Below are 12,193 nucleotides of genomic sequence, written 5' to 3'. Positions count from 1 at the left end.
TACATGTAAATCCAGTATGCGTGTATTCATAGTGCAAGTTGTGGCAATGAGTGATACTTGAAAAATGCAATCATCGGCTCCCACAGCAACTGCTTTTATCAGAAAAAATAATGGACACTGTGTTTCCCAGTGTTTTCCTGATCCTCTTGCACCGCCTCTCTCTCTCTCTCTCTCGGAGCCGCGGCCGCAGACAGTCAGCCGCTCGGACACCCAGACGCCATACTCGTGTGCGTGCACGTCCTTCCGTGCGGCGCTGACGTCAGAACGCCTTTGAGCTCGAAAATGTTTAGGAGTGTTATGCGAGCTGGGAGCTTCGGGGGATTTTCCGAGAAGGAAATAATTAAAATATACCCGTGATAAATCATTATAGTGCCCGAAAATTGGTATATTGTGTCTTTCGGCCGTTCAACTTCGTCTTGAAGTTTGAATCTTAGGTCAGTCCTAAGAGAAAGTTAGCTAGCATTTTTTTTCCGGAGTGATGTCGAATCCTGGGACTCGAAGGAACGGGTCCAGCATCAAAATCCGCCTGACAGGTAAGCGTTCACATCGGCCTCCACACGGGCTGGCGTGCAGCGTGGTCTTCTCGGCGAAAACGAGCACTTTCTTTGTGATGTGACTCGGCTGTGGAAGTTAAAGAGGAAGTCGGATTTTTTTCAATGGAAGCATTTTGTGGGCAGACCCTTGCTCTCCTCGAGCGAGGTGAAATACAGTGGACTTGGCAGTTTTTAGCATTGGCAATGAAGCAGACATTTCTTGTTCTGTGCTGTAGAAGGGGTTGTTGTGTTTGTGTGGAGCGTAAACCCTTATATACCCCGCAGGAATTCGTTTGTATAATATCCGTCTGACAATACGGTTTAAGCTGTATTTTGGATTAGGTTTGCACGGCCAAGAATCACATATCGATCGGCCTGTAATGATCCGTGTAACTTTTAATCATTTTGCAGTGCATCGTAGAGTATAGTTGCATAAAAACAAGAACGCAAGCAACGACGTAGCGATATTAATGTCATAATTGTGGGGGTTCCTGGTTACGAGATTGCGCTTTCCGTGTAAATAGATGTAAGGAGACTGTGCACAGGCGCATTCAGTTCGTGGTGTAGCTTCCTTCCTGCCAGATTGAGACTGTGCTAACCCGTCTGTCCTTTTCATTAACAAACTGCCCATATGATTTTGCTTCAGTGGGAGGATACATTGTACATTCATGCAACATCACAACCGTTTCAGGCATGATGTACACCGCTTAATGGAACAGAATTATTTCCAGGATAGGTGTTTTTAAAGCCCGATCATGGAGAAAACGTGAAAAGTCGATGTACATCCGTGACTGTTTATTTTTACATGTTACATATGATGTGTATTTTCAGTAATGTTATGATCCTGTACACTTGTTTCGATGTATTTTCTATTTTGACAGAAACGGAGGCCGCACATGTTCACTTTCTTTCATGGAGATCCCTGAAGTAATCATTGTAAAACGTTTTTCTTGAGTATATTATACATCCTGTAACATGAATCGGGTGTAGTGGGGTGCAGTTTACAGCCTCACGAACTCCATTGTTTTCCTTCTGATAGAGATGGTTTGGCTGGGCTTCTGTGATGCAGAAATCGCCTTTGGCTTTTCAGAGGTAGCAAGGCCTTCCTAATGTCTTAGCATGGTGTCTAGTCGTCTTTATAAATAAGTCCAGCACCTAAACACAGACCTCTACAATACAGTACTGCTCCATTTCCTCCTCAGCTTGGTCTTTACAACTTGGGTTGAAACAAGATAATGGTCAGCAGTTTCCTTTCGCCGAATATCCTGGTGGTTTCAATACACTTACTGTAGCTCATGCCTTGTCTTATTATACATTGTATCAGTCTGGAAGATTTGGATCTACCAGAAAGGCCCCCCGTTAAACGCCATGTCTGAATACATAGCACAGATGTATGTTTTTCAGCAGTTGAAGTCTGGCACATGCTTGGTTCATGCTACACTGGCGTGTCTGGTGGTGTGGCATGCCTGCTCTGATTGGTTGCTGTCCCACAATTGTACAAAAATGGTTTAATATGTCATTTATTTTAGTCGGTATCCGGGACAGATGGGATGTGAAAGCAACGATTTTCTTAATAACTTACTGTACGTGGACTTTAGTACTGACATTTTATTTTAATCTCAAAGAATCTAAAATATTGTATTTGCTTATTTCATGGTTCAGCTTGAATGATTTTGAATTATTTTCACTCTAGTTTGCTAATAGGTTTATTACAGAATTCACTTTACAGTAATGTATAGTATCATGATATGAATTGCCTGCTAAATTATTAATTTCAATACAAAGAAAGGCTTCCTGATGCATCAATTATGTCATGTGGAAGTAGATCACATTTGATACTCTTACTTGAATAAGATACAAGTTAGAAATGGCATGTATTCATAATGGTGATTCACATTTTTTGCCATTCATCCTTCTGGAACTCCAGGGTTGATGACAGGCTAAGAGGTATAGGCAATTCCATACACATGATTAACTTTCTATATTGTATTGCAATTAATCTGCCAAACCCTAGAATAAAATGTAATATTCTGAGCAGTTTTAAATTGTGTGAAGTAGCACTATTAGAAAACTGAATTCTTGAATATGGAAAATACAAATTGTTGAAAAAAGGAAACGTCAGTTTATATGTAGGCCTACATTTGAAATGAGTCAAAGTAAATACTGTACACAAAGTACAATGTACCACACTGTTCACAAAAGTGCTGCCATTATTAGTCCATAGTACATTTCCTTTTAATAACTTTGTATATTTGAAAAGCATGTATCTGTATATCTGCAAAATAATATTAAGTTGTCTACAAATTATTAGTTACTGTTTTCTTAACCATAATTTTATAAAACTCATGTGTTTTGAGAATCAAATGTAAGGTGTCAAGTCATTAATGTTTATACGTTATTCTTTCAATATATCCAGCAGGTAATTTTTTTTTTTTTTTTTAAATGGTGGCAAGACTTATTTATGTATCAAAGTCAGATTTATTATTTTATAACACTTGGCTTTTTCTATACACAAAAGGCTGTAGTTCTTGAAAATGCTATACTCTCATTGCTATAGTTTTTATTGTAGGTTTCAGATGTGGCTTGTGGCTTTGATACATTTTCATCAATTCTTAATAGGCAGATATTTTCTATTTCCGTTTTCATTTTGTGCGGAAATGTTCATGAGCAGCTTTAGTTTCACTAGTTTTAAATGTATGCAGTATGTAGAGCAGAATACATGTTCCTTGCAATGCAAATGTCACACTTCATAAGAGTGTTGTTGGGATCTAGACTAATCCATCAGTTCCAGCTGTGTTCAACCCCCCTGAGCAGATGAAAGGAATTCTAATTGGCTGAGGAATGTCTGGAGTGTCATGTAACAATGAGCATGAAGCCATTACAGTGGCTGCTGCAGTGTTTAGTCTTTCACATATTTTACCTCATCAATCCAGACCTTGTTCTGGGAGATGTTGCCAGGGAGAGTTGTACAGCAAGTTTGCATGATTTTTGGTTAAAATACCCCTTATTAGACCTCTGAATAGGGAACTGGATATTTTAGTTGAATGTTTAATCTAATTTTAACTGCATCAGACAGTTATGCAATGTTGTTTAGGCTAACCCTTGTAAATAGACATAGATAATTATATTAGACAAATATAATAATACTAGATATCTGTGGAAATGTTTGGCTGGATGTGCTCTCACTTTTATTTTTAAAATATGATACAAATAGTTTGTTTTGATTTTAAATAGACCCATATAATCTTGGTAATTTAACATTAAATACTAACAAATGCAAATTGCTTTTGTGAAATACAGAATGGCCTAGTTAAACCTCTAAACCTCCCTTGTTATATCCAGCATGAACTGCAAGTCACATTGTAACCAGCATTTGAAAAACTTTTAACAATTAGGGTACTTTTCACACTGAACGAGCAAGAGAACTTCGTGCTAAGATCGTACTGGCTCTTTTTTTAAGAGGTAAGACTTTTTGAAATCATGAGAGGAGTTAATGGTAAAGTAAAGCTCTGTTTTATTTCGTACTACATTTTCAACTATTTTATGTTTTACTATTAAAACATGTAAAGGATTGGGCCTACTTTAAATTTCTGTTAAAAAAGCATAGTTTTCATTTGAGATTCATATAACATTCCACTAATGATGATACAAATAATAACCATCATTCTAATCATCTTTGTATGAATTTGTATATTATTTCCATTTAATACAATACTTGTCAGCAAACATAATACAATTTAGAGTAGCCAATCAAACTTAAGCAGCAAAGACTTTTCATGATGTGGGAGGAAACAGGAGCACCCGGTGAAAATATAGTATAGAAAGTTTGTGTATTTCATTGGGTATGAAAATGTGATATGATAGTATTTTAAAGGGGTGAATTAAGGTGATAAATGAATCATGAACTTATTAATTCTATTCAATAGAACATGAGATCTGTAGACGGATACCGTTTTAACATGGCAAGAAGTCCAGTCATTATTCCAACACAATTTAAATTAAAATATCATGATCTAGAACAAAAGGTACTTCCTTATAAATGTGGCTTACTTTTTACTTTTTTTTAATGCAGTTTTGTCTTTTTCATCCACCTAAGACATTTGCACAGATGGCAATAAACTTCTGCCTGCAATCCAAATCCAGTGGAATAACCAATCACAGCACAGCCCACTTTCCCACAGGCACTGATCATAATATACAGCCAATCAGAACTTGATATTCAGTGTATAGTTCAACAACATAAGAAAAATAATGATGTCTTTGGCAAAAGCAAAAACTTTAGAAGACGCTTGTGTTTCTGCGGGCTTTGGAACAAACTTTTGGTAGTCTCGGACTATTGATTTTATGTAGGCCTACCTTTTAAACACTAGCTGAATTGATTTATTTTGTTTATTTTTCAAATTACTAATCTTTAACATTGTGCCGTTCCCATGAATTAATGGGAATAAAATGTATTTATTTTAAACTAATCATAACTTACAAATATTGTATCATGTTGTCTAGTTGTACAATGTTAATATACATTGTTTTACAGATTGACTCTTCAATTTTCTATTGAATTTATTACTTAAATGTATTGCTTTCAGTAAAGGGGAAAAGTTAAAAACTTAAGCTTGCTGACATCATGGGACCTGGTGGCAAATCCAGTCAGCATTATAAATTGACAAAAGTAGATTCTGCTTTTTCTTTATCAAAATTGCCTTGTGTAAACCTTTTACCAGCTTGGCAGAAATAGGCTATATTCCACGTATGTTATCTGTTTAAATTGACCATTCACATTCCCAAGGTTTCACAGAGCCTGATTAACACTAGTCTTGGATTTCCATACCCAGAATGTCATTGGGTAGTCCAGGGCTCAAGGTAGTCTATGAAACCAGCCCTTAGTGTCATTCCTTCATTGCCTTAGTTTCTGAAAATCTATAGTAAGAAAGCAGTCCTGAACCATTACTACCATCTCCTATTCTCCTTATTTTACATTCCCCATCTACGTGATGTGCTTTTTATTATCTGAATTCATAGATCTGTAGCATACACCTGTTAATAACCCCAGTGAGGTTTTATGCATGAGTTTCTCCCACATAGATTCTCATTAAATGAATATACTTCTGTGGCATTTCAGATATGAACTTCTTTGTGCTCCATCTCTCCTAACCTTTTTATATCCACTCATATGAAGTATTCCAAAATATGTTTCAGTGACTCCTATAACATCATAACTACATGCTAACATATGTTCCTGTTTTCCTTAGTCTTTAGAAGTGAAATAAATTCTCGCTGACTTTTAAGTGTTTTCCATTTCGATTCTGTATTCTCTTTCCAGTATTTGCGCCTACTTCCTTGAGGACTGTTAATAAGTTACACCTGAACTTCCTTAAATGCTTCTGTACAAGGATGAGAACACCAATTATTTCTGTGGTCCTTATCAATTATTGCAAATGACAAGCAGAACTCAGGAAAAAAAAAATATATATTGTCAAATATGCTGTATCTGTTGAAAAAGGTTTAGTGACTATTTTTTTAAAAACTCTAATTAATTTCTTACAAGTCTTATTGTAGCCAATCCAGTTATATTAAAACAAGTAATAATAAAGAAATTCAATTATTACTAGTTAGAAAAAGAAAACCATTATGAAGAGTATTAGTGGCCATTCAATAAATTTAGCCTACATGTTTAAAGAAAGTCTAAAACTGCTGTAAAAAAGCTGTGTTTAGCACAACAACATTTTTCATAATGGCAAAGTATCAAATTAAATGTTATGGGAAATACAGATATTTTTGTTGATGGTTTATATACACATTTTAAAATTATTCCTGTGGTGATATATATTTTCCTTTATAATACTATTTAGCAGTTATTTTCTAACTAGTAGTTTCTCTTAACAAGTTCTCTGTTTACCTTTTATAACTAACAGCCATTTAAATAATTTTACTAATAGTTGTTTATAGACTTTTAACAAAGTTAGTCAATAGTGGATTTTTTTTTAAAACTGTTATACTTCTATTAGTACAACTACTAATTTATAAAACTATTATTAGTGTTGTTATGGTACCTTTATTTGTAAATAAACATACACAACCATAACAACCATACACCATTGTTATTGTTAAGTTATAAACAAAAGTGCCATGATATACTATTAAAGCATCAATGCTGATTATATCAGGGGTGAAAATAATCTGCATGCATAGTAGACCTTCTTTCTGCACAACTAAATATTTACTGTCACCACTGATTGAAGGTAAAAGAGACCATGTTTCCAAAGAAACCAATCTCAGCAGTTATTTCTCACTTGTTATTGCTTTATGGTATGTTGTAATCTTGATATTTAACACATTCATGTTTATTTGCTACTTGTGTTGTGAAGTCAGTGGAAACAAAACAGTGTTTGCAGTCTTTTCTGCATTCACCTCTTTCATGGAGCTCATTCATGCAATAAACAGGCTAAATTCTTCATAGAAAGAAAAAGATGCCAGGAGAGACTTAATCATCGTACTTCTAGAGTTCCTGCTCTGCTTAGCCCACAAAAAAATGTTGTTCCTTGTAAGCAACCATATGGGATTTCTGTTTTACAGTTGCTAACTGCAGCAGTGGAAAACTTTGTTTAGAGACATTTGTTCTGTTTGCATATATTTGTTTGCAAAATAATTTCCCCATTTATATCATACTGGTATTATTAATGGAGATTTGTTAGTTCATGTTATTGAATAACCTTGACTTTAGTTTAGTTATTGATGAAATTTCAACCTGTACAGGGACATTAAAAGAAAAAGCCAATTTCTCATAATAAACTCCAGTTTGTACTATTTAGTGTAATGACAAAATATTGTTCTCGTATCATAAAGCTGCCAATGATCTCTTCGTAATGAGAACAAAAGGTGCATGCCATTAGTGCTGCAATGATTATTCAAAATATTCTAATCCTCAAATAAGTCGAGTGTAAAAAATATTAGTCAGGTATTCTCTAGATTTTCAAAATGGCCATAAGTGAACAAGCAACAAAGTTGCTCTGTGAGTAACTTTACCTTTTTATTTAAATTCAAAGAATTTAATCTGGTCAACACATCACCCAGTCAGCAGCATCCCATCCCAATCAGCGAGGAATGGGTCAGGATTGGGGGCAAAATGCATAGTACAGGCAAATCTTAAACTTCTTTCACACTAGACAGTTCAACCTGGGGTCACGCCGGATTGAAAAATAAAGTGCTTTCAAATTGTCTAAATGTATGAAAAGTTAAAAGATTACAATCCTAATCATATGTAGGGTAAAACGGTCATGTCCAACCCGGCAGGACTTGTAACCCCTGTATGTAGTGCCAGGCAAATGTGAATGCAATCAGGGGCGAGTTCCCCCAGGGCTGCCCCATGTCCACTCCACCTGGGGTTTGACGTTGTAGTGTGAAAACAGCTTTAGAGGGAAACCTGCTTGAATCAGCCAAGAATCAATAATGTGATGAAAATCACATTTCAGCAAGACCCAAAGTACAAGGCCAAAGCCACACTGGAATGGTTTAAAATGTCTTTCCAATTTGAATACAGTGTAAAAGATATCACAGTGATAAAACTGTGCTGATAGGTATGTAATTGTGAGCTGCTGACCTGCTGAGTAATGACACCACAGCCACTGTTGTCTGAATCCGTCAAGGACTTTTCCCAATTTATCCTGGAAAGGGTTGTTACTTGTCTGGTAATGTCAATGTTACAGGAGCAATCTGCATTACATATTTCTCATGAAATTACCATTACATTGTTTTGGGGTTAAAGTAAGACAGCACTGTGTTTTCAACAGCTAATATTCTTTTGAATGCTTTCTTGCTTTCTACTGTTTTACTTTGCAGCACATGTAAAGTCATTATTTTGTTGAAAATTAAGCCCCTCATTCACTGATTGACTTTCTGTGGGTACTGCATGAAGAATGAAATTGTAATGTAGCTTTCTCCTTTTATTTTTTTTCTAAGAAAGTATCAGATTTTAACATTGCCACTTTCCTTTTTTGCTGAAGGGCACATTACAGTAGAATGTTTTAAGTCTTTTTGACACTGTTTTGACACTTCCAACGTTGTTTCATGTTTCTGTGACATTCCTACCAATGACACACGCATAACAAATCCTCATGGTGAAAAGCTCTTCCTAGGTGTTTTCAATGATTCTTTCATAGTGATAAAAAAAGTTATTTTTTTTAGACCTACTAGTGTGCTTTATACAGGTACTGTGATGGGAATCATTCATGTTGCTGTTTATCAAATAGCCTAGTCTGGTGGTGCTCCAGAACCCTTTGTTTTTTTTAAACAGCTCAGGTAATCTATGTTTTATAATGCACTTGCCAGATCAGCTCTCAGTTGTAGTTCGATTAATTAAAAGGGAATCCCACTTTGTTTTGTATTGACAAGTGTTGGGAAGTTCTACAGGACCTATGTTTTGAACATAGATGGGCATAAAGGTTTATATTATGGAAGATCTTGCTGTATGGAGATTAGGCCTGTGCGATATGACGATGTATATCGTATGACGATAGAAAAACGTCTATCATTTCATATTATGCTATATCTTATATATCGTGGTGTCGCAAATTGCAATCTTTACGGCAGTATTTTTCGTCATTAGGACGCTTTGCGTTCTTCCCGGTTCTTCCACACGTGTCGGATGCGGCAAGAAATGACCATCAGAAACAGAGACATGAGGAGAGAGAAGTGACTCAATAACCAGCACAACCAAGAGATGCTTTAATGCGCAGGCGCACACGGTCCGCCCCGCTCTCGTCGCCGGGCTGAACTCGATCTGCAAGCACCCCCACCCCCGCTAATTTAGACTGATATCATTTGTATAAAATTAATAATAACGTTTGTTTGCATTTTAATAAATTGGAAAGCAATGCAAACACATGCAGAAAGTATCTTTTTTTTTATTAAGATGGTGAAATGGTTCAACAGTTTTTATAATAATAATAATAATAATAATAACAATAATAACAATAACTATTTAGTATTAACACGTGCTGTACCGGTAAGTACAATCGAGACGCGACTGTCAGAGGAGAAATGCGCCGCTATAAACCCGGCTGTGGTAAATCTGCCTGAATCTGTACCTTACAGCGCATGTGTTGCGTGATCACTATTACTTGTATTGTTATGCGACAGTATATCATACTGTGTGTATGTATAGATGTGCTTTGAGGAAGAGAAGTCGAAACGCGTAATGTGTGTGTATGTGTATATATACATATATATACATATATATCCCACAACAAAACACACGTAATGGTAATCACACAACACTTGCCCTGTAATGTGTTGCATTCTGTATTTCCCACGACAGCCTGCATGTGGTGTTTGTTAGTTTTGCATATTCAATGATTAATGAAGTACTTGTAGTTTGAATGTCTTTGGTCATTTTTTGTAGCTTGATTGGATAAAAACGAGTTATCGAGAGATATATCCTGTATCGCCCAAACATCTAAAAATATCGAGATATTATTTTTAAGTCATATCGCCCAGTCCTAATGGAGATACATCTAAAGATAGACAATATTGTAATCAGGAATCCTATCTACTATGTGACCCCTCGATTAAAGTCTGTTTTGTAAATTTGACAGTGCTTTTAACCAGGGCTAAATAATAACTGAGAAATAATATCACTAAAGATTGTAAAATTGCCCCTCCCATCTTTTTCTTAACAATTAAGCTTAGATTACATGTTAATCTGTATAATATATATATATATATATATATATATATATATATATATATATATATATATATATATATATATATATATATATAATTTATAAGCAGGTAGAATATTCAAGCAAAATCCAAGTTTGTTTTGTAGGTATATTCGTTACTGAAATGTAGTCATGTAGTGTTTATATTTAGTGTAAAGTATTTTTTTTGTGTGTGTATAAATTATAATGTCAAGAAACTTTTCAGATGAAAACGATCATACAGCACAGGAAATGTTTCAGTTTCAACAAGTACTCCACATACGTATTGTCAGTCTAACTTTTTTTTTTTTTCATTTTCCATCAAGCTTGTGCTGTTTTGGTTTAAACCTTTGGGAAAATGGAAAGTGCTATTTATAAAAAAAAAACTGTTGACTATCTACACTAGTTAATTATACATTATGATTTATGTAAATGCATTCTTACTTTAAAGGGTATGACCGTGTTTTAATTATGATCCTGATATACTTCAAATTAGAATACAGAAACCACTAGGGATGTGCATTTGGGTGTATTTTTGTAAATATTTAATTAGACATTGACGTCTTATAAACATTTATACTGTAAGGAAATGTAATTGTAGTCATGTAGGTGATTTGGATAATATTACAGTGTTTGGATTTGCCGATTAATGTTTTAATTACTGAATTGTCCTTTTTCTATTTTATGTTCCTTTAATTTACTTGGTATACACTAGTTTACACTTTACATAGGCTTCCATTTTGGCATCATAATTAGACTTATGATTCCACAGTCAAAACATTTCCAAGTATGAATTTTAATTTAAACATACTTGGCTTCTTTCAGATTCGCTTACCTTTCTTCTTTCTTCGCTTCATACATTTTGTTTAGTCTTCCCTTATAGTTTTATGGCTCTGCTAATCTACATCTAAATATTTCAAAAATATTTCATTTGCTACACTTAAAGAGATTGTATATGTTTAAAATAATTTTAGCAATGAAGTGCGGTTCACTTGTTTGACTTACATAACAAACCCTAACATGCAATGTTCTACATATAGTTTTACATTAAAATTAATCTGCACTACATTAATTTACAACGAATAACATTTAAGAGAAGATTACAATGATTTGCAGTTGTAATCTAAAGGGAATGTAGGCTATGCATTTTCAGCTCGCATTAGGCAGTACAACATTTTTGTAGGGGCTAGAAATGTAATATTTGTGACATTTTGCTGAAGCGTGTTTTAAGACCAAAATGACACCACATGTGTTTTTCCTATTTGTCATATCCCAGTTGGTGTAATCCTCTCCTCTAATACACCGGTACCTTCACATAGCAATATTTGGAGAATATCTATCCTTCAGGAAATGAGTTTAGATTTATGAACCTGTTTTCTTTAAACTGCTTGTAATTTTACAATGGTTGGGCGGTGATGCAAAGATCTATAAAAAGCTGCAGAAGTTTGGGACGTGTTTTAAGTAGACTATAAAGGTATTGTTCAAAAGGCAGCATGTGTGCAATGAAAACACTGGAAGTGTGCTTTAGAGTGGCTGATGGAGCTGTATACAAAACAGCTCCACTCCTCACTAATTTACTACACCTTCATTTCTGAAAACTACATCAGTGTAGCATGGCTAAGTAGTATTTCCATTTGGCAGAATTATATTTAATGTTGTGTTTAGGTGTTATGTACGAAAGCTATATGTTATTATATAAATAATACAGATCGATTTATAGCCACCCAGATATTTGTTAATTTTTGAATTTTCTATAATTATTTCAAGAGTTTGGTTGCTTAGAAAAAAAAAATGCTATGACATTGAAAGGGCTTTTACTATACTATAATTTGTTAGGTATGAGATAATCTTCTAAACTTAAAATAACATTTAAACATCAACTGAGGTCGTGGGCTACTGATTATTATATGGGGAACTGTCTGTCACTGTACATTATATCTCTAGTAACCATTAAAATGGGGG

At 34.8% G+C, this 12,193-nt stretch overlaps 1 protein-coding gene across 6 annotated transcripts in view; it reads left to right on the top strand.

The window, feature by feature from the left end:
• The first annotated feature begins 254 nt into the window (after positions 1-254).
• The window catches only part of smurf1 (SMAD specific E3 ubiquitin protein ligase 1), a 46,221-nt gene continuing 34,282 nt past the window's right edge, over positions 255-12,193 (top strand). For 4 of the 6 annotated variants that reach the window (XM_066688947.1, XM_066688946.1, XM_066688945.1 and 1 more), the window contains exon 1: positions 256-533. In XM_066688947.1, coding sequence (XP_066545044.1) covers positions 479-533 — 55 coding nt within the window. In that variant the 5' untranslated portion in view covers positions 256-478. Of the gene's footprint in view, positions 534-12,193 lie in introns of all 6 variants that reach the window. The other 2 variants (XM_066688943.1, XM_066688942.1) reach the window with 1 other exon arrangement.

This window comes from Amia ocellicauda, chromosome 17, assembly GCF_036373705.1.
Source record: "Amia ocellicauda isolate fAmiCal2 chromosome 17, fAmiCal2.hap1, whole genome shotgun sequence".
NCBI classification, from domain to species: Eukaryota; Metazoa; Chordata; class Actinopteri; order Amiiformes; family Amiidae; genus Amia; species Amia ocellicauda.
The sequence above is the reverse complement of the archived record's forward strand: the minus strand, read 5'-3'. Positions and strand labels throughout refer to the sequence as shown.